Raw genomic sequence first — 22,446 nt, forward strand, 5'->3', positions numbered from 1 at the left:
GACATTATCCAGATGACACCTGAAATGACTGTACTTAGAAACTCTTTAAAAATTCTTATATATCAAACCATAAATGGAAACAAATATTGTTCAAATAAATTGTCTTAATTTATTTTATTTTTCAACAACATTGTTAGGTAAAGTAAAATGGGCAAAATAAGTTGGGCTCTTTTTATTGTCTGTCATTTTCCTTACTCCTAGCCCTAACACAGAGAAGATGGTAATAAAAAATGAAGTAGCCCAAGGCAATCAAAAAGAAAGGAAAAACAAAGAGGCTAGATAGATTATCTTTGCATAATCATGAGTTAATTACTCAAGCTGATATCCTTCCCCTAAGGGCTTACAGCTTTCCACAAAAGCTCAGTCTAACAGAAAAAAAAAAAAAAAAAAAAAGTCATTTTGCTTTATCCATCTGGCCTGATGAGGACAGCTTCAAGTTTTACAGATTCTCATTTTCCTCTTCCAGTTTCCTTCAAAGTAAAGAGAAAAGTGGAAGAATCCTATGGTAAGTCACTTACTCCCTGAATGCAAACTAAGTTTTCTATAGTTTGTTCACATCACAAAGACATGACAGATAATACTGCTTAGGTCCATCATAAATTCTACTCCTAGAATGGGACCAGGAGCCAGAGGCTGGCTGACAGGTCCTTAAAATGTGAAAACCATATAGTACTCATTGCATATCCTGAGAATAATGTACAAACCATACTCCAGTCAATATTTTTATAAATGGGAAAGGCACCTAGTTATTTTGAACACTTTTATGCTCCTAAGAAAATAAATGTTAACCTGGTGCCATACATAGGCTTAGAATATTTTCAATACATATTTATTGTTGTAGAAAGGATAACAAATCAGAAGTAAAAAATTTAGAAAAATAAACAGGAATATGACTACAGAAAATTATTTTGACTGAACATATATTCATCTTTATCCCTTTAAAATGAAGTCTTGAAAAATTGCCTTACTCTTCCTTGTGAAACCTAAATCATTTCAGAGTTAGCAAAATAATGAGTAACTGTGACTAAATTACAAGTCAATAACAGTAACTTGAGTGTGGGTTTCTTTTTCTATAAATTGTCTTTTGAGGCTCATTTAATATGTTAGGTACTGATCATAGTACTTGGCACATGATGAGCTCTTAATAAATGCTAGCTGCTGATGCTGTTATTATTTCCACCACTGTTCATCAACCAGTGAACACTTAAATCATGTGGATTACTTAAAAAACAATAAACCTAGGGATCTGTTGGCCTCACAACCTGAGGCTGTTCTCTCCAACTTCCAAAGGAGGTCAGATTCTGGTGGACTTCAAGTACAAATGATGAAGAAAGATAATAGGAAGATGGATAAGGAAAAACTGCAGAGCAGGCAACCAAAATCAATACTTAGGAAACATTAGAGCCCTTGACCAAAAGTTTAAAAGAAAAGGAAAAGTGGAAAAATAGTAATCCACCTTCTCCTACTTCCTACCCCCTCCCTCAAGCAGACAAATCAAGGTTAGATGAGCCACAGGAAGGGATTATGATCCTAGGAGAGTTAACGGAGGCAGAAAGTTTCTGAAACTTGGGGCACTCTTACTTGGGCTTGTGGGGAGGCTTTTTGGTTCCTTCCTGAGTATCAGTGTTAACTTCTATTTTGAGGACACAGAATAGAGCACAAAAAGCTGAAGCAGGAAGTTGGGGGCTTAGGACCTATTAGGCACAAGGGAGAAAGGCAGAAGAGTAGAAAAGACAGAAGAAATAAAGGTAGAAGTTCCATCGAGGAATAAATATGTATTAGGCGAGACTGTCTTTTGTGTTTTGTGGAACTGAGAATGGTAATAAACCCCAAGCATATTCTAGACTTTTCTTCAAACATATTTCTAGATATTTCTTTAATACATTTTCTTCAAACATTATTTCTAACAAAAAGAAGTATGTTAAAATTTTTAGGATTACAGTTATGATTGTGAAGTGTGTTATTTTAAAAAATTAACAAATACTATTGGCCAGTTTAAAACATAAGATGTTAATTGCCTTCCTAATCTAGTATCCCATTTTCTTTTCCTGTTTGTACATGAAACACAAAACATAAACTTTCCATTTTATCAATTCCCAAATGATAACTTATTAAAAAAAATTAGTGTAAGGAGAAGAAAAGGGAAAGGACTTTTTCTATGCCAGCAGAAAACCTGGTACTTTACAATTTATATATTGTCACTTAATCCCAAAGCAATCTAAGTACTAAGTGGCTTTTAGCAATGCACTTGCATAGTTTATAGTCACGTACAGCAAGCCAACTTCTTTAGCAGTTAAAGATTAATTGGTAACTCTGGAAAACAAAATTAAAAAGGCTAATGCCTAAGATATAGTCACAAAGCTATAGTTTTATTAACAAAATAGAAAGTTACAATTCTTCAACTTTTAGATATTGGTCTTCTCAGTTTAAAGTTACCCTCATAAAAGTTTTAACAAAACAATTTTTAACCAAAAACTATCACTTACATTCTAATTTAAGACTGGCTATAAGAAAGATACCTAAAAACGTAATAAACCAAAAGCTATACATGATTGAAAAAATCCTTCTTTTTGGTCTTTTGGAACTAAGGCCACCAATATTTTAAATCTATCTATAAGAAATATACCTGAAGCATCTGTGTGATCAAAAAGGGAGCAATTTGAGTTTTATTATTTTTGATAAGTAAAATTTATAAGATGTAATTTAAGATTAAATTTTTTTTTAAATTTAAATTTCATCCCATAAAATAAAAATGCTCCTGCAAGCCTCGGCATATACTAATTGCATAAGGATCATGCATTACTAGGGTATACGCAGAAAAGGAAAATAAATTCATGAAAATTTCAATTTGCATACGTCAAAACTAAAGCAGTGATCATAAAACAATTTTAAAATCATTAGGTGATAAAAAGGCTTAAAATACTTTTTCAGGGCTTAAAATATTCAAAGCTCAAATGCAGTTTCCAAAACCAAAGAAGCAGCTGAATAAACTTTCAATTTCAGTCATTTTTAAAGCCAACATTTCTAAAGTTACCAGAAGAACCTCCTTCCACTTACTTGAATGGCAACTTCAGCAGTTCCTAAGCCTCGACACAGCTGCTTGCACATTTCTAAAACTAGAAATTGCATTCCTTTTTAGAGGACAAATTGTGAGTAAGTGCCAAAGTCCTAGGAGAGTATGGGGTGTCCTAGAGCTCAACAGAAGCTCACACTATGAGGGTGAAACGACATGGCATATCTAGGAGAAAATTCAAGGTAAAGGAGGGAAAAATAATCTGGAAACATCAGTGAAAAGAAACATTACTGCTAGCCTGGTTATCTTGTTGTCCCCGAAACATGTAGAAAGTATACGAAGGATTCAGACACATTGTGAAGGTCTTGCATGCTTCATTATGAAGATCATGAGACAGACTTAGTGTCTGTTAAGAAAGACACCTAGTTGTTAAAATTCTGAAATAAGTGGTATCAGCATATTGTTTTGTAGTAGTGCATGTCTTAATTACACATAAGATTAGCACTGAAGTAAATCCTAATATACATAAGATTATTTCATTAATTTATTCCCAAAAGGACCTAATGACACATTTCTCTTTATCAGAAAGATATATTTTAGATCTCATTAAGATATTTTTGAGCTTGTGGTTAAAAAAGACCAATGGGAACCCAACAATATTTTTCCATACTTAGCATATATAAAGATGGCTTTAATCAAATACAGTTTTTAAAATCCGTTTATACAACAAATTCATTATACACATATACTCTTCTAAGCACTGGGAATGCAAAATCATGACAGCTGGTAGGAACCTGCATACAAGTTGTACAATGTGATATGTATGACATAGAATAAAGTAATTCTGCTTTGTGGGACACTTAAGGCTTCAGAGAGAAAGTACCAATTGCATTAGATCTTCAAGTTAGAGTAGGATTTTTGTCCCACACAGAAAAGTAAACAGTCTAGTGGGTTTGGAGTATAAAGTACGTGGCAATGAAAAGCAGGAGAGAGACTTTAAAAGTCAGTTGGTTCACGCTAGAAAGTCTGGGCTTTATCTGGATGGCAATGAGGTGCCACCAAGGTTTCTATTTTTCTTTTTATTTTGGAAAAAAAATTTTTTTTTGAGATAGAGTGTCGCTCTGTCACCCAGGCTGGGATGCAATGGCGTGCTCTCAGCTCACTGCAACGTCTGCCTCCTAGGTTCAAGCAATTCTCCTGCCTCAACCTCCCGAGTGGCTGGGATTACAGGCAGGCACCACTATACCCGGCTAATTTTTGTATTTTTAGTAGACATAGGGTTTCACCATTTTGGTGAGGCTGATCTTGAACTCCTGACCTCAGGTGATCTGCCCGCCTTGGCCTCCCAAAGCGCTGCGATTACAGGTGTGAGCCACCATGCCTAGCCTATTTTGAAAAAATTTGAAGTCAAAATAATAGTACAATAAATACCTGTGAACCCTTCAGCTATATTTACCAATTGTTAATATTTTGCCAGTTTGCTTCATCTCTCTACAAATATATTTATATGCAATTTTTTAATTTTACCAAAACATTTGAAAATTAAACATCTGGATATTTTGCCATTAAATCCTTCAACATGTATCTCCTAAGAATTAAGAACAGTCTTCTATAAATACAATACCATTATCACATCCAAGAAATTTAACCACTCATACAGTTAAATGAACTACTACAGTCTATAATCAAATTTCCTTGATTATCCAGCCCTTTCCTTTGTGGTTGCTTTTTTTCCCCAGTCCAAGACCCAATCAAATACCACACATTGCACTTAATTGTGAAGTTTCCTCTAATCTAGAATTATCCCCTACCTTTTTCTCCTTTCATGACACTGACTCTTTTAAAATAATCCAAGTTAACAGCCTTGGATTTATATGCTGTCGAGGCTCTCACAAGCTATATCTGTCTGGATGTTTGCCCATGGTTAGACTGAAGTTAAACGTTTTTGGTAGGAGTACTACATAGGTCATGTTCTGTATTCCCCATGGTATCACACCAGGAGAAATATAATGTCAGTTTCAATCACAGATTTTTAACACATGGAACCTGTTTCTTCATTAGATCTATGTGTTAGATCAAGGGTCCCTAACCCCCAGGCCACAGGCCAGTACTGGTCCATGGTCTGTTAGGAACGAGGCCATTCACAGCGGTGAGTGGCGGGTGAACTGTGGCATTAGATTCTCATAGGAGCGCGAACCCTATTGTGAACTGCACATGTAAGGGATCTAGGCTGTGTGCTCTTTATGAGAATCTAATGCCTAATGATCTGAGGTGGAACAGTTTCATCCTAAAACCATCCCTCCTACCACCACCTTCAACCCCCGTTCACGGAAAAATTGTCTTCCACAAAGCCAGTCCCTGTTGCCAAAACGGTTAGGGACCGCTGTGTTAGATGATTCTGACAGTGGTATCAATGTCTAGGATTTTTTGCCAAACGTTTCTAACAAACTAGACTGATAAAAGAATTTATATTCTCTCTACCTCTTTCTTAGATGTTACTGACAAGACCTTCTTATCCTCCCAATATATACACAATGCATACCATAGTAATCAGTCTTTAATTGTCAGTCACATAGCTATGTTAACTCATGACAGCACGAGCCTTAACTGAAAGAATTTGGTTGTAGACCATGCACTAATTCATGATTCCAAATGCACTATTAAGAAAAACTCAACAGCATATAAAATTATTAAATCACTCAGTAGGTGACTATAGTGTTGCTGTTACACAAAAAAGTTAACAGTCTGCTTTTAGCTATAGCCACTTATTCTTATTCCAAACACTGTTTTAGAATTCTTGGCTTCAGGTAGTACCTAATGTATCTTCTAAGAAATGTGCAGTAAAGGATAATATACTTTTTCTTGAAGGAACTCAAATAAGTACAATGATGAGCATATAGGAACTATCTTCCTATTCCTGAAGAATATTAACTAAAATAGGTATTTCCCAAACTTGATTCTGTGGTTGGAAAAAAAATATGGTTTTATATTTACCTTATAGTTTAGTAGTGTATATGTTTATTATGTTAAATAGCTTTTTTTTTTTTTGAGACAGGGTCTTGCTCTGTGGCCCAGGCTAGAGTGCAACTGGATCATAATTCACTGCAGTCTCAAACTCTTGGGTTCCAGCAACCCTCCTGCCACAGCCTCCCAAGCAGCTGGGACTATAGGCACGTGCCACCATGCCCAGCTAATTTTACGTTTTGTAGAGATGGGGTCTCACCATGTTGCCCACACTAATCTAGAAATCCTAGCCTCAAGCCATCCTCTCACCTTGGCCTTGTAAATATTTTTAAAACTACTAGTTACAAAAAATTTTAAGACCTTTAAAAAGAAGTTAGTAAGTAGAGGCCGGGCGCGGTGGCTCAAGCCTGTAATCCCAGCACTTTGGGAGGCCGAGACGGGCGGATCACGAGGTCAGGAGATCGAGACCATCCTGGCTAACAAGGCGAAACCCCGTCTCTACTAAAAATACAAAAAACTAGCCGGGCGACGTGGCGGGCGCCTGTAGTCCCAGCTGCTCAGGAGGCTGAGGCAGGAGAATGGCATGAACCCGGGAGTCGGAGCTTGCAGTGAGCTGAGATCCGGCCACTGCACTCCAGCCTGGGCGGCAGAGCAAGACTCTGTCTCAAAAAAAAAAAAAAAAAGAAGTTAGTAAAAAAGACATACCTGAGTAAAAATATTATGTGTTTGGCTTAAAATCCACCTAGCATCAGCATCAGGTGCTACTATTAATTTCAAGGTCCCAACATAAACGTCAGAACATAAAGTCCAGAAGTGCTGTTCCTGTAAACTGTAAACTCCTTGCAGCTGCTGTACCTGAAATACAAAGGAGAGATATTAACATCATAATCAAATTAAGTACTCCCTTCTATTTAAGTTATTATGCAATATATCAGTAAACATGGATTCTATTCTCCAGTTTAAAAAAAGGAAAGGAGGATGTTTGAATAAATAAATAAATAAATACTCTTCAGTACTAATTATGTGCCAGGTGCCATGACAAGTATTTGGGAAATACAAACAAACACATATCAAAGTATGTAGGACACACCTGAGAGTGTGCCCCACAGGGAAATTTACAGTAACAATCACTTCATAAAGTCCAACACCTATTTATGACTTGGAAAAAAACTATTAGAAGGACACTTCCTTAACTTAATACAGGCTAACTACCAAAAATGTACAGAAAATAAGGATGAAACATTAGATGTATTCCCTGAAGATCAGGAAAAAGGCAGATACCCAAATCACTGCTATTGTTCCACATCTCTATATTGATCTGGAGGAGTGGAACTAAGATCAACAACCAGAAGTTAAAAGAAAAAAGTTCAATGTGAAAAGATCTTTACAACAATTACAGCAGTTTACAGATAAAGAGGGAAGCTTCTCTGGGAGTGTGTTAACTACCTATCTCCGGAAATGGTCAAGAAGCTGTAATACCAACTTGATGTCATAGAGGAGATTTTGCAACAGACAGAAGGCTGGGCCAAATGCACATTAAGATCTTTTTCAGTTCGGAGATTCTGAATTTTACATAATCTACTTGGGAAGTTAAGAAAATGTTGATCTTATATCTATCAAAACTATTTATTTTTTGTTGGAATTTGATGAATGTAGTCAATTTTTTCTATAAACTCCACGACAGTTGATGGGAAATTGAGATAATATCTACTGTGCCTTCTTTAAAAACCACTTTTATTGGGGAAAAAGATCAAGGTATGCTTTTTCTTCCTCTTTTTGGATTCTGACAACATAGCTGTTTTAGCCAGATATCCCTCCACATTTTTTCTACATGGCATCCTCATGGATGAGGCCTAAGGTGAGTTCTACTGTTAATGAAATAACCTGATTGAAAAGATTTCTCCTACTTCCATATGTAGCAGTACAAGTACATGACTGCAGTTATCTTAAAACACAAACTAAAGAATAATTCCTGTAGAAACTGGCTTTCATTTTACCAATTAAAAAATGGGAGGAAACTGTAGTTACAGATGAAAAGGGCAGTGTGGTACAGTAGAAAGAACATGACCTTTAGAGTCAGAGTGAAGTGGATTAGAATCCTGATTCAGCCACTAGCCTTTGGACCTAAGGTGAGCCTCAATTTTATCTAGGGAAAGGAAGATGATACTCACCTTGTAGTTTATTGTGAAGAAGAGAAACTATATATATATATATATATATATAGTTTTATATATATATAAAACAATTATATATAGTTATATATCTATAGTTATATATATAGTTATATATAACACATATATAGTTATATATATAATTATATATATAGTTTTAGATATATAACAATTATATATATATAAAACAATTAGTAACAATTATGCTGATTGATGCTACCTTAAAATAATAACCACAAATCCTGAATGGGCAATATGTACTTTCCCTGTATCAAAAGATTATTTTATACCTTCTCCTTTTTCCTCTAGCCTTCTGATCTCTCTGCATGATTACACTGCCTGGTACATCACAGAGAAAACAGAAGTACAAAGAAAATCCCTTATCCTTTACCATTAAAGCTACCAATGACTCCTCATCTATGTCAGCATTTCTGCATTCCCTCAGAGGATATAGTACCCCTGTTACTATCAACAATTAATCCTTCCATTGTGCTTTGGGTTCTATCCTTTCTCACCTTCTCATGACGTCATTCCTTTAATAATGTCCTTTAGTACTATAACAATTTCTTCCTCTCAGTTAGACTGCTACCATTAGTTAATGCACATGTTCTAGAACATGTGCTGTGCAATTCAAAAGTCACTAGACACATGTGACTATTTCAGTGAATGGAAATTAAGTTAAAAAGAATCAGTTACACTAGCCACATGTGGTTTGTGGCTTCCATATTGGACAGTGCAGATTATAGAACATTTCCATTATTGGGGAAAGTTCTGCGGGATAATGCTGTTCTAAAACATCCTACTTTAAAAACAAAAAAATACCCTCTATCCTGACACTACATCCATATCCGCTATCAACTCATTTCTCTGCTCCCTTTAACAACACTTCATAAAGGAGTTGTCACTTCCCAATTCATTTTCTCCTTAATTCATTCAAATCATGCTCCCTTCTCCAACACTCCAATGAAACTGCTCTTAACAAGGTCATTAATGGCATCCAGAAGGCCAGTCAATGATCACTTCTGGTTTTTTGTTTTTTTTTTTTTGAGACGGAGTCTCACTCCATTGCCCAGGCTCAAGTGCAGTGGCAAGATCTCGGCCCACTGCAAGCTCCGCCTCCCGGGTTGAGGTCATTCTCCTGCCTCAGTCTCCCGAGTAGCTGGGACTCCAGGTGCCCACCACCATGCCTGGCTAATTTTTTGTATTTTGTTTTTGTTTTTGTTTTTTTAGTAGAGACGGGGTCTCACCGTGTTAGCCAGGATGGTCTCAATCTCCTAACCTCATGATCCGCCCACCTCGGCCTCCCAAAGTGCTGGGATTACAGGCGTGAGCCACCACGCCCGGCCTGATCACTTCTTGTTTCTACCCTCCTTGACCCCACAGAAATATTCAATACAGTTAATTACTTCCTCCTTCTTCAACTCTGTGATCCTACACTCTTTTGGTTTTCCAGCACCCCACTAACCACTGCCTTTCCTGGCTTTCTCACCTGTGCTCCAAATTTAGAGTTGAAAGCAGAGCTAAAAGAGTAGAATTAGAACTTCTCTGGAGGTAATCACATACAATCTTGGTGTTTTAGAAGTTATTCATATATTGATGACTTATAACTCTTTCTGGTCCTATCTGTCCCCAAAACTCAAGATTTTCATATCCAACTACTTAAGTAACATTTCTCCTAGAAGTGTAGTAGCCATTTCCATTTTAACATATCCAGAATATAACTCTTCATTTGGGAGATTTTCCATCCTCAAACCTGTACCAACAAGGCCTCAGTCTCAGTAAGTGGCATTACCATCTAGTAAGTGGCATTACCATCTACCAAGTAATAAACCAACACTTTCTCTACCCTCTGTTAATATAATCCACTTCCAAAAACATATCCCAAATGTATATTTATCTTCACTGCTACAGCTGTAATCTAAACCACTATTGTTTTTCACTTAGAGGACAATAACTTCATAACTAGTTTTCTTTGCTTTCATCCTCCCTAGAATATGTTCTCTTCATAGAAAACACAATAATCTCTTGAAAACATAGGATTTATGACACTTCTATTGCCTAAAAGCTTTCCAATGCTTCCCACTGAGTTAGAATTAAATCTCTTATTATGACCCAAAACCCTAAATGATCTTGCTCCTGCCATTCTCTCCAGGCTTTCAAGCCGTTCTTCCCTTTATTTAATATGCTTCAGCCACAATGGCCTTTTTTATTCTGTTCTTCAAACATAAATTAAATCCAGCCATAGCACTTTTACATTAGCAATTTCCCTTGCCTGGAACATTCTTCTCCAGTATTTTCATATTGCTAGCTCTTTCTTGTCATTAAGGTTTCAATTTCCTTGCATATAACTCCCTTAGTGAATCTAAGGTAGCCATCCATGACTAACACATCACTTTGTTTTATTTCTACTATAGTAATTCTCATTGATATTTTCTTATTTATCTACTTATTGTTTAGTTCCTATATTTCCCCACTGGACTATAAGTTCCATGAAACAGAGGCACTGTCTGTCTTGTTTACCATTACCTCCCCAGTATTTTAGAAGAGCATCTGGTAGAGTGGGAGCTCAAAAACTCTATGTTGAATAAATGCTTATGTCTCTGCTATAGATATTCTATATTTTAAAAAACTGCTCGATTTCTAGATCAGAACAATTTCTACTACATTTTCTTTAGTAAAGTTCAACATTTTCCAACAATTTTATTCTGGCTTGTATAAATGACATTTCATGGTCAGCATTCAATCTTGGAAGAAATATTCAATTATACACACATGTTACCCATATTTGTAAACGCTGAAAATCAAGAGATTGAAAACAGCATAAAACCCAATGGTTTGGAATATTTGAAACTCACCCTCTGATAGCACTGAGGCAGAGTATTTTCTAATAGGGGAGGAGTTCTCTGCATCAATATTCCAACAGATTCTCTTAAAAGAGGAATAACACTAAGGAAAAGGAAAACAACAATTTGTTAAAGTCACATTCTGACAATCCCATCCAGCAAGAAAGTAGTAATATCCCTTCCTATGGTAGAATATAATAGGACTTAGAATAATATGAGAAAAAACAATCAACCATTGTTTTAGATTTTCCATGTGATCAGTAAATTATCCAAAGCAAAAGACCTAGACAAAATGTATTAATGTATGAAAGAGTAAAGCTATAAAACTGAAATAATATCATATCATCTAAACTCAGCACATGTTCAACTGTTAGTTAAAATACGACTCCACATGGTTAGAACCTTCCAAAGTAATCAGCCTACCATGCTAACTGGTCCTTAATATTTATCAAATATTTACATGCACTTATCTGAATAGTACTGATAAGGAAAATACAAAAAAAGAATACATCAGTCTACTTGTTCAGTATCAGTCATATTTCATTATTTAAAAAATATAGAAGCCTGGCGATAACCACAGATGCAGTGAAATGAACTCAGTTCCTCTAGGGATGGTGCCCAAAAGTCTGTATGTGTTGATGTAACTAGTCCTCAATTAGTATTTGAAACTACTGTTTTAGGCTATTTGAATGATTAAATGTATACAAAACAGGCTGGGCACAGTGGCTCATGCCTGTAATCCCAGCACTCTGGGAAGCCAAGGCGGGCAGCTCATGAGGTCAGGAGATTGAGACCATCCTGGCTAACACCGTGAAACCCCATCTCTACTAAAAATACAAAAAAAAAAAAAATTAGCTGGGCGTGGTGGTGGGCACCTGTAGTCCCAGCTACTGGGGAGGCTGAGGCAGGAGAATGGCGTGAACCCGGGAGGCGGAGCTTGCAGTGAGCCGAGATAGCGCCACTTCACTCTAGCCTGGGAGGCAGAGTGAGACTCCATCTCAAAAAAAAAAAAAGGTACACAAAACAATTAATAGTAGAATGGTGACGGTTACTCGAATGTAATGGCTTTCTAGTCTAGCAATATCCAATTCACCTTAGAGTCTCATTTTGTTTTCACTTCTGATACACTGAATCAGAATCTTTGAGGAAATGTCCAAAAAGCTCTCCATGTGATTCCAATGATTCAAAGTGGCAATGCACTATTCTACTGCTTGAAGTAGGTTGAGAGAGGAGATCAGAAATGGCTTCCCTACACTTAATAGCTTAAGTCAGTGCTCACTTTTAAACTTAGAGAATTTCAAAATTTTCCAAGTAAAACTTCTGATAATAGCTGTAGCTGAAGAAGATAAAAAGAACATCCATTTTTCAAGGAAGGTCTCATAAGAAGAGCAGAAGCAAGTGTACTTTCAGGACTAGTGGTATTTTGACAGATGGAAAGGAAAGAGAGGTACCAAGAAAGACCCAAAAGAATAGACACAGTGCTTATCTGGCTCACTATTATATTCCCAAGATCTAGCACAGTGCTGGTCATAAAGTGGGCCCAATTGTTGGTTAAATGAATGACAGAAATACAGATAATCATATCAAGAAAAATTAGATGTCACCCTTAATTCCTTCTTCTCCCTTAAATCACCAAGTTCTCATGATTTAATATCCTAAAGGTTTCTTGACTCAATTCCTTCCCCTTCATTGTACTATGCATGTCCACAATAATTTCCATATCTTCCATATGGATTATTATGATAGCTTCCTAAGTGGTCGCTTCAGCTCTAGTCTTATTTCCTCAAGTCCATGTAACAAGCAGCTTCAATGATGGCTCCCAATGACCCTGCCCTATGTAGTACTCATGCCCTATGTAAAGTTTCAGGACTTAGTGACTTGCTGCTAATGAACAGCGTATGGCAAAGTGATGAGACGTCACTGCCAAGATTAAGTAAAAAGACTCTGGCTTCTGTCTTGTATACCCTCCTCGTTTGCTTTCATTTGCTCTCCCACAGCTGCTATGTTGTGAGCTGTGCTATAGCGAGGACCATGTGGCAAGAAACTGAAGGATACCTCTTGAGAGATACTAGACAGACCCTCAGTTGAACAGCCCAAAAGGAACATAATGCTGTCAGTAACCACTTGAGTGAGCTCAGAAGTAGACTCTCCCCCAGATGAACCTTGGAGTAACTGCAGCCCCGGCTGCTACCTTGATTACTGCCTTGTGAGAGACCCTGAGCCAGGCAACATAGTTAGCTATACCCAGGTTCCCGAAAGACAGAAAGTATAAGATAATAATGTGTATTATTTTAGCTACTAGGTTTTCGAGTGCTTTACGTATCCACAGATAACTGATACAATCAGATTTTATAGAGACATTAGACTAATCTACATAAAATAGGTATGTGACCCTATCCCTTTCCCACTAAGAAATGTGTCAAAAGCTCCCCACTGCCTAGGGAATTAAGTGCTGGCTCTTTAACATGGCATATTTTTGGATCTGGCGCTCTACCTTTGCCTCCTATTAATCCTTGCTTCATATTTTAAGCTCTCCAAATAAAACATACTTGTACTTTACCTTATACTGTTTCTTACTTTCATGGTTTTGCTCAAACTGTAACCTCTGCTTAGAATGTCCCTAAGCTGCCCTACAGTCTTACATTCATTCTTTGAAATCTCATGTGTCACCTCTTTTAGGGTATATTTCCTGATCCCAAATTGTCTTCTACACTGTATGAAGTGTCTTCTCTGTGCTCCTATGAAAACAATCTGTGCTACCTACACTATTACTACATTGCATGATAATTACCAGCTCGTGTTTCCCCCTCCCTCTAAACTGAAAGTTGCTTTAAGGTAGGAATTATCTTATTTATGTTTGTAAACCCAGTATCTCAGACAGTGTTTGGCAAATAAATGTTTATGGAACAGAATTTATAGCTGAATCTATTAAACATAATTAATTCATAAATTTAAAAAATATATCTAACAGTAGGGATCAATACTAAATCTGAAATAATATATGGAATCATTAGCAGTTAAGAAAAGGCACTAGGTAAAGAAAGTAAAGGCACAGTAAGTAAAACATCTGGAAAAAGGGGAAACATATTTCCAGCAATAGTAAATGTCTCAATGAAGAAAAACAGAAACAGAAAAAGGCCATTAGATTAAACAATGCAAATATTGTTTGAGGCGATCCACTGTAACATTTCACGAACAGTAAAAGCCAGGTTGGAGAAAGAGAAAAAAAATGAGTAGAAAACAACTGCAAATGGACTTAAGGATTTTGACAGTGAAGAATATTGGTTATTCATTCATCTAAACTGAAGAGTGGTATCTGTTTCTACCTACTGTGTTGCTATTAAATAGGTGACGACTTCCTGTATTTACAAAAAAGGCAAAGAAAAAATGATGGCATATTAATTAGGTACAATTCAACCATCATTTTTCTTTACTCTTTCCATCCTCATTTCTCAGGAAAAAGAAAGAACCCATCACAGAATGTTTTTATATATTAAACTTAAAATTTTTATCTTTTCCTAACTGTACTCAGAAAATGAGGCACGAAAATGGTTCTCCTTGAATTACTGTTTGAGAATAAGAAAAAAAGTTTTTTTCTTACCTACATCCTAAGTGTAGTTATTTTAATAATTTCTTCTCTAATCTTAATCTAGGGAACTACTAACAATATTTAGATATCTGACATGAAAATTACTCTCAAATGGAAACCATGACACTTGGGTTCTGATTCTGCCGTTAAACAGCTGTAGGCAAATCACATATTCTTCCAGAGCATCAGTTTTCTCATCTATAAAATGAAGGAGTAGGCTAAACATCCAGGCAATTTCTTTCATCTTTTATATATTTTCCATTCAATAAGAAAAAGTGGTTAAACTATAAAGAATACTAGAGAGAGAATATATTTGGAAATGAAAGAAAATATAAATTGTTTTTATATACTAAGGGGAAAAAAGTAGTGTCACCAAATGACACATAGATATACTTGGCAAAATGATTTATTCTATCATGATAGATAATCCAGCAAATGAATTTTATTAAGCAATCAATATTAAGCAATTATTAAGGATCTACTACTATGTATCTGGCATCAGATTTTCTAGAACCAGATGGGACTTTACTCTAGAGTTGTGAGGTGCAATGGTGGTCTAGAACACCAAAGTAACTTGTTTAAGGTGTAGAATGTTTGTTTAAAAACACAGCTAATGAGCAGGAGAACTAGAATAGATCAGGTTGTTAGACTCCAAGTTCAGTTTTGAAAAGTTCAAGTCAACAAACATCTGTTATATGCCAACCATGGAGCAAGCATGTGCTAGACACTAGAAATACAAAAATAAAGAATATAGAATATTTTAGTTCAGAGAAATTCATAATTTTATTTTTAATAAGCCTGCAGAGAAGGCAATGGAAATCAGGCATCAAACTCATTTAGGGTACACCATTTAGAAGAAGGCACATACGAATTTAAAGCAACGATATATTATGCTTGTATCCATTTTCACTTTCCATGAACTTTTGGTGAATGGTTTTCTTAATTAGTATGTTGATAACTTCTTTTTAAACATATCTTTAAAAGAAAAGAGGAAGAGAAAAAGGAATAGAAGAGGCATTGACTCAACTGCAACAGAAGGCATACGGTATGAGAAATAAGATTACTTAAGCAACAGGGGTGAAATAACTTGTGCTAATAAGTTTTTAAAAATTTATTGTTTCAGAATACTCAGGTTTAGTCTAGTTGTTTCCCCCAAGGAGCTAAAACACAGTAAGAGATAGTGAATCCCATCTATAATAATCCTTGAGATCAGCCTTAAAACATTTAAGACATTCTCTTAGACAGTCCAATAGTCTCTTAATAAATCACCTAGAAAAAACATCTACAGATTTATCCAAATCGTTGTTCAAATTTTTATGTGTGTATTCCATGCGTGTTGCCTTCCAAAGTCTGCTACTCCCTGCCACCACCTTTTTAAAAAAGAACCTAGTACTTCTTTTTTTTCTCCTAAAATTCGCTTTCACATGAGGCTGTAAAGAAGTTACATGATCACAGATAATATCATATTAGAATTAAAAGGGAAATTAGAGATCACTCATTTTAACACAATTCAAGAATCATATGTAGATAAACATTTTAATAAAATTAATGTTAGAAATAAATATATATTTTAAAATTAACTAAATTATAAGACATCATAACTGATATAAGGAAAAAAATTATAGTGCATTTTTATCTCTTTTTTTCATAAGGATCAATTGTGGTTTTTATTGATTTGCCTATACTGAAATTTGGAATGGTTGCCCTTTTAGGTAGAATTTTAATCAAATGTTTACACTCAACAGCAGCAAGCATTTCACCAAAGCAAATGGATATGTCACACTAACTTTCTCCAATATCAATTTTAAAATAATGCAAGAATTTCAGCTATAGGAGCCATAAATAGGTCATACAACTATGGTAGGGAATAAAGGTACTTGCTAAATCACATGATGATATGCAATTTAGAACAAGGCCAATTTCTATAATAATTTAAAGAGTCATAAAAATGTAAAAGAAACCTTTAGAAACTCTAGTTTTTGCCTTTTAAAATTGTGTTTAGCTCAGGAGTTTGTGTCCATATTTTTCTGATTAACTATTGTAATGGAGAAGCATAAACCAGATTTTAGCTTGGATCTATCTAGCCATAATGAAAGGATATGTAGAAAAAGACAAGCTTAGCAAATTCCTGACTGAGCTAAGACTTAGAGCTGCATCCAAACCCAAAAAGTAAGCATTTGGAAACAATTAGAGGTTCACTTCTGGTTGACTAACCCAATTCTAGCCTTCACAATGAAGCACCATTTCCCTATCATAAATAAAAAGAGATGAGTCATTACGTATGAGTTTACCAGTAAAAGAGGGCAATAATTTTATTCTTCAAAAGCTGAAGGTAAATCAAATTTATAATCATAAAATCATAAACATAAAATTAATTTGAAAGCTTTACCCTTAAATGCTAACAGATTAAATGAGCAGTAGTTACTTACTACTCTTTACTGCCAGTAATTTTACAAATCAAAATATATTCAAATCTTACTTCAGAAGTAGTTTCTAGTGAAAGTGCCTCACTACTTCAACAGTAAATAAAATTATCTACCAGTAGTCATAAACAAACCAAACAAAAAAGGGTATACATTACAAAACTTTCTGAAGACCAGACTACTGACAATCATAATGTTTAACAATAAAAAGTTTCAGTTAAAATTATTACTTAGATCTGAGAAGAAATGTCAAGTAATATTAATTAAAACATAATAACAGATTCATCTTCATGAATCAGCTTATGAACCAAGTTTTGCTGTATATTGTAGGGGTTCTTACAATCTACAAACATAAAGAAAGAAAATTATACTTTTAAAAATAAATTTTAAAAATAAATTTGGCAAATGTTGTATACTATATTTTCAGGGGACAAAAAAGCCAAAGAAAATTGACCCATAATGGTAATGCAATTCACATTTAAATTAAATATTTGGTCACATTTGCATAAATATAATTAATTCATAGTGATGGATAATTACCTATTAATCTAGAATTTCATAAGCCTTCTATAGAATAGATAACCCAAAATCTTATCACTTGGGATTGTGGTTTACTTCATAATAATGCTGTGTTTCTGAAACCTGTGGCTCAAATCAATGCATATTTACAGAGAACCTACCTTACTCAATAATGGGGATATTAAGATACCCTAAGGTACCCCTAGAACTTACAGCCAAAGTCATGAAAAAGTCATCCTTTTCCATAAGCTTCTGGAACTTAGTTATAACACCTAATACATCTGGTCTTTGGACCAAAACACCAGTGTATAATGTCAAGTTTGTAAATAATTAGTAATGTCATTGTTTAGATAGCACTTAATAGTTTTTAAAATGCTTTCATAAATTTTTTCTAATTTAATCCTCACAGCAACCTTAAGTAACCTTTAAGAAAATGTTAGAATCACTCCCTCATTTTACAGATGAGAAAACTGACTTGGAGAGGTTAAAATAACTTGTTCTTTGTTATACATGGGCAAGAGTTAGTGGCAGAGTTGGGTGTGACACTGCCAAGACAAAAGCTCTGCACACACTGCAGTATCTCATCACAGTTATGTTCTCTAGAGTTAAGAGAATAACAATAAAATGCCATATTCATTTTATTTCCAGTGCCCAGCCCAATGCTTACAACCACTTAATACATCTGCTGAACGTATTATGTACTTAGAAATTTCAAATGGCAGATTACTGACATTTAAAGTAGCCCTGGTTTGACGTGATTTTCAACCCGTCACAATAATAGCTAAATAGCATAACAGTGAAGAGCTTCCCAATTCAGTCATATCCAAAACAGAACCTCTAATAAACAAAAAGCAAAGTATCTTATCCTCCATTCAAATATACATTAGAAAGAATTATACTTAGAAACAATCAGCCTTCTCAATTCTCAATGTGCAATTTATCTTAATAAAAGCTCTTCTCATTTTTATGAAGAAGAAACTAAAATCACACCAGCAATACAAGTAAAAATTAAATCTTAAAATGGGAAGAGACTAAAGTCAATATAGTATTGGGCAAAAAGCTCCACAAAATATACACAGCTTTGAGAGAAGATCAGGCAGGAATAAATTCATATTATTCCTATTAAATATGGTAACATTTGTATTGAAATGCTAATGAGACCTGGAGGAACCGCCCCACTCCATCTGAAAGCAGCAGTTAGGTAAGGATGGACACCCGCAGGAGAAGCTCTGTAGGCAAATCTGCATTTTAAAAAGCATAGAAGTCAAGAAACAGGACCTGTTTAGAAAAACCACATGAGACAACAACAAGTACTTAAGACTATCAAAATTGAATTAATTACCATTCAGGTAGCTTCAGAAATGACAAGTATTAGCCCAGAACAAAAAGGTCAGCAAGAAAAATCCAAAAGGAATAGGAACAAGATGCTAATTAATTGGCCTGGCGCTCACGCCTGTAATCCCAGCACTTTGGGAGGCCGAGACGGGCGGATCACGAGGTCAGGAGACGGAGATCATCCTGGCTAACATGGTGAAACCCCCTCTCTACTAAAAATACAAAAAAATTAGCCGGGCGTGTTGGCGGCCACCTGTAGTCCCAGCTACTTGGGAGGCTGAGGCAGGAGAATGGGGTGAACCCGGGAGGTGGAGCTTGCAGTGAGCCGAGATCCTGTCAGTGCACTCCAGCCTGGGCGACAGAGTGAGACTCCATCTCAAAGAAAAAAAAATGCTAATTAATCTCTGGTTTCAACTGGCTATCAGGAATCTGAGTTAAACTATGTCTATCTAGTTGTATTTATCTGTTTTCATACTGCTATAAAAAACTGCGACTGGGTAATTTATGAAGAGAAGAGGTTTAATTGACTCACAGTTCCACAGGCTTAAGAGGAAGCATGAGTAGGCCTCAGGAAACTTACAATTATGGCAGAAGGTGAAGGGGAAGATAGGACCTTCTTCACATGGTGGCAGGAAAAAGAGAGACAGTGAAGGGGGAAGTGCCACACACTTTTAAATAATCAGATCTCATGAGAACTCACTCACTATCACAAGAACAGCAAGGGGGAAATCTTCCCCCATGATCCAATCACCTTCCACCAGGTCCCTCCTCCAATGTGACATGGGGTTTGAGTAGGGACACAAATCCAAACCATATCACTAATATAAGTTTAAAATGGTATATTTGATCCAATCTACATAGTGTTCAAACCCCATCATTTCCTCACAAAATGGTAATAGAGCTTTGACTCTTAATGGCCGAGTATGTTGTGTGAAGAAATCCAGCATCCAGGAAGGACACTGCAGAAAAGGAGAAAAGGGCATCATTGAAAGTACAGTTAATCTTTTGTCTTCTTAAATGATGCAGGTATAACCTATCTAGGATTTGGTTTAGGACCTGGCCCGTCAGGTAGCCAAGAACTAGTCATTCCAAAGTAACTAGGGAAGACATAGATGAACTATATTTCTTTTTTTTTTTCTTGCCTTTTTTCTCTCTCTCTTTCCCCATTTGGTGATGAGTGAATAACAGTCAATTACATGAAACAACAGCATGTCACGGTAGTAAGAGAAGACTACATTTAAGTGGATAGTGTCTGCTTCCCAATAGCCTTCCTTTAAGAAAGGTAAGCAAGCAATTAACACTTTTACTACAAGTGTGGCAGGTGCTGTTCAAGACTTTATATATACATCTTCACCCATTTAAATCACACACAACAAACTATAAGGTAGGTATTCTCATTGTCCCCATTTTAAAGATGAAAAATTGAGTCACAGAGAAGCTAAGTGACTTATTCAAGCTCACACAGCTAAAAAGTTAAAACAGGATTTGAACCCAGGCACTCTGGCTATATAGTGAATTTGTGAGTGTGCGTGTGTGTGACTTAAAATAGCACAAATTTATTATCTTGCAGTTCTGGAGGTCAGAAGTCCAAAATATGTTCCATTGGGCTAAAATCAAGGTGTCACAGGTTCTAGAAAGAATCTGTTTCCTTGACTTTTCTGACATCTAGAGGCCACCTGCATTCCTTGGCCCCAGCCTCTTCCTCCATCTTCAAAGCCAGCAGCATAGCCTCTTCAGATTTCTCCTTGACTCTGACTCTTCTGCCTTCCACTTCCATCTTTTAAGACCCCTTTTTTTATGGTATATTGGGCCCGCCTGGATCATACAGAATAATCTCCCACCTCAAAATCTTTAACTTAATGACATCTGAAAAGTCCCTTTTGTGAAGTAAGGTAATATATTCACAGGTTTCAGGGATTAGGACTTGGCCATCTTTGGGGCTATTCTTCTGCCCAGCCATTCTTCTTACCCTAGCCAGGTGGGTAAGGAGGGAGAAATCAGGAAGTTGTTGGCAGGACCTCACTGGCTAGAGGAGGGTCTGAGTTAGGTCTTCCAGGTGGGAAGACTTTTCACAACATGGAGAGAATTCCAGGCAGGCTGAGCAGCATGAACAAAGGCACGGCAGTTACTGCGAACCTGGCATGAGCACACGGGACAGTAGGGAGACAGCTCGAACTGAAGAAAAGAGGTGCACCTTGAAGCATTATGGGAGGTTACGCTGTGGAAAAGTTGGGTTCCATTCTTCTTCAACTACAAGACTTGGAGGGTAGTGCCTCCTTTTTCACAAGCAACATTTTAGTATAATTTGTGGATGTTCTTTGCTGAAAATTAGGACTGGATTAACTAAGATTCTATAACAAAGTTTTTTTTTCTGATCAGCATTTTTCTGTCTTTCCTGATTCCCTTTTTCATTGTTATTTGTTGTTAATGCTTTGTTTTTTCTAAATGAGTTCTAGCTTTGTAGTAGACAAAGGGGTACTTTGTGTTAGTACCCTGACATACCCCTCCCCTGCTTCGCACCCCTTTTCCTTCTAGAACTGTCAGCATTTCCCTGACCCCAAAGCTTGCTTTGCATATCTGCCAAATGGAAAAAAATCTGATTCACCACTCCCCCACTTTTCAGCAGCTCTCTTCCAATGACTGAGGACTTGGTCTATAAATCCCATTTCCCTTCTTCCCCTCCAGTGAGATAACTCTAAAGTATGACTCTTACACTGGCTCCCTGAGTCACTCAGCAACTTAAGCTCCAGTTGTCCATAGTGGTAACCTCATTGACACTGAACCCGATGCTGGCTCCTTCCGTTCCCTGTCTCACTTCTCGACTCCTCTACAGGTGTTTGTTAGGATCACCTCCCAGATAAACTACTTGCACTTGAATCCATGTCACAGGGGGACATGAATCATGTCTCCAGGGCAACCCAAACTAAAATAGGATTTCATCAACATAGTGAGTGCTCTTAACTAGTCTGTGATAAAGTTATAAAAGTGACTTTGTTGGCTCTTTCAGAGAACCTTTGCCTACAGTAAAGTCCTGATTTCAGTAGAAGCTGATTTTTAAAGTGTATAAAAGGACCAGCCCACAGAAAAAAATGCAAAAGCTCAGGAAAACATGAACAGTAAAAATAACCCCAGTGGACCTTGGCAAGAGGCAGTGATAGAAAACAATGTGAAAGTTTTCTGCCATCATAGAGCTGGCTGGTACAGTCAAATGACATGACCAAAAACAAATCTCTGACACCTAATTTCCACTCTGGGCCCAAACTCCATGCTGACTTCCAAAGTTACATGTTTAAGTAAACCTAAATTGTGAAATAAAACAAAGAAAAAGAACTCTTATTTAACTGATTACCTAAAATACAAAATTTTAAATATCACTGTGAGAATATACTTTATATTGAACATCTCAAAGTAAGCTAATTGCTACTTACATTGGATGCTAACTATATTAAAATATTTAGTTGCTGAGGTATGACTGGAAATCATGTTTCCAAAGGATTAATTAAGCAAAACAACAAATTAATTTAATGGCAGGCTATACCTAGTGGTGGAGAGTTTGTTTTTTTTTTTTTTTTTTTTTTTTTGACAGAGT

General features: G+C 36.2%; 1 protein-coding gene across 3 annotated transcripts in view; it reads right to left on the reverse strand.

Moving 5' to 3' along the window:
- SLC30A7 (solute carrier family 30 member 7) overlaps window positions 1-22,446 on the reverse strand; it is a 100,376-nt gene that overhangs the window by 23,607 nt on the left and 54,323 nt on the right. For all 3 annotated transcript variants that reach the window (XR_002726189.3, XM_023191320.2, XM_023191319.2), the window contains exons 9-10: window positions 11,004-11,094; window positions 6,683-6,832 (exon numbers count right to left, since the gene is read on the reverse strand). Coding sequence is in view for 2 of the 3 variants with exons in the window: in XM_023191320.2 (XP_023047088.1) it covers window positions 6,683-6,832; window positions 11,004-11,094 (241 nt within the window). In the remaining variant the exon portion in view is untranslated. The remainder of the gene's footprint in view (window positions 1-6,682; window positions 6,833-11,003; window positions 11,095-22,446) is intronic.

This window comes from Piliocolobus tephrosceles, chromosome 1 (assembly GCF_002776525.5).
Source record: "Piliocolobus tephrosceles isolate RC106 chromosome 1, ASM277652v3, whole genome shotgun sequence".
NCBI lineage: Eukaryota > Metazoa > Chordata > Mammalia > Primates > Cercopithecidae > Piliocolobus > Piliocolobus tephrosceles.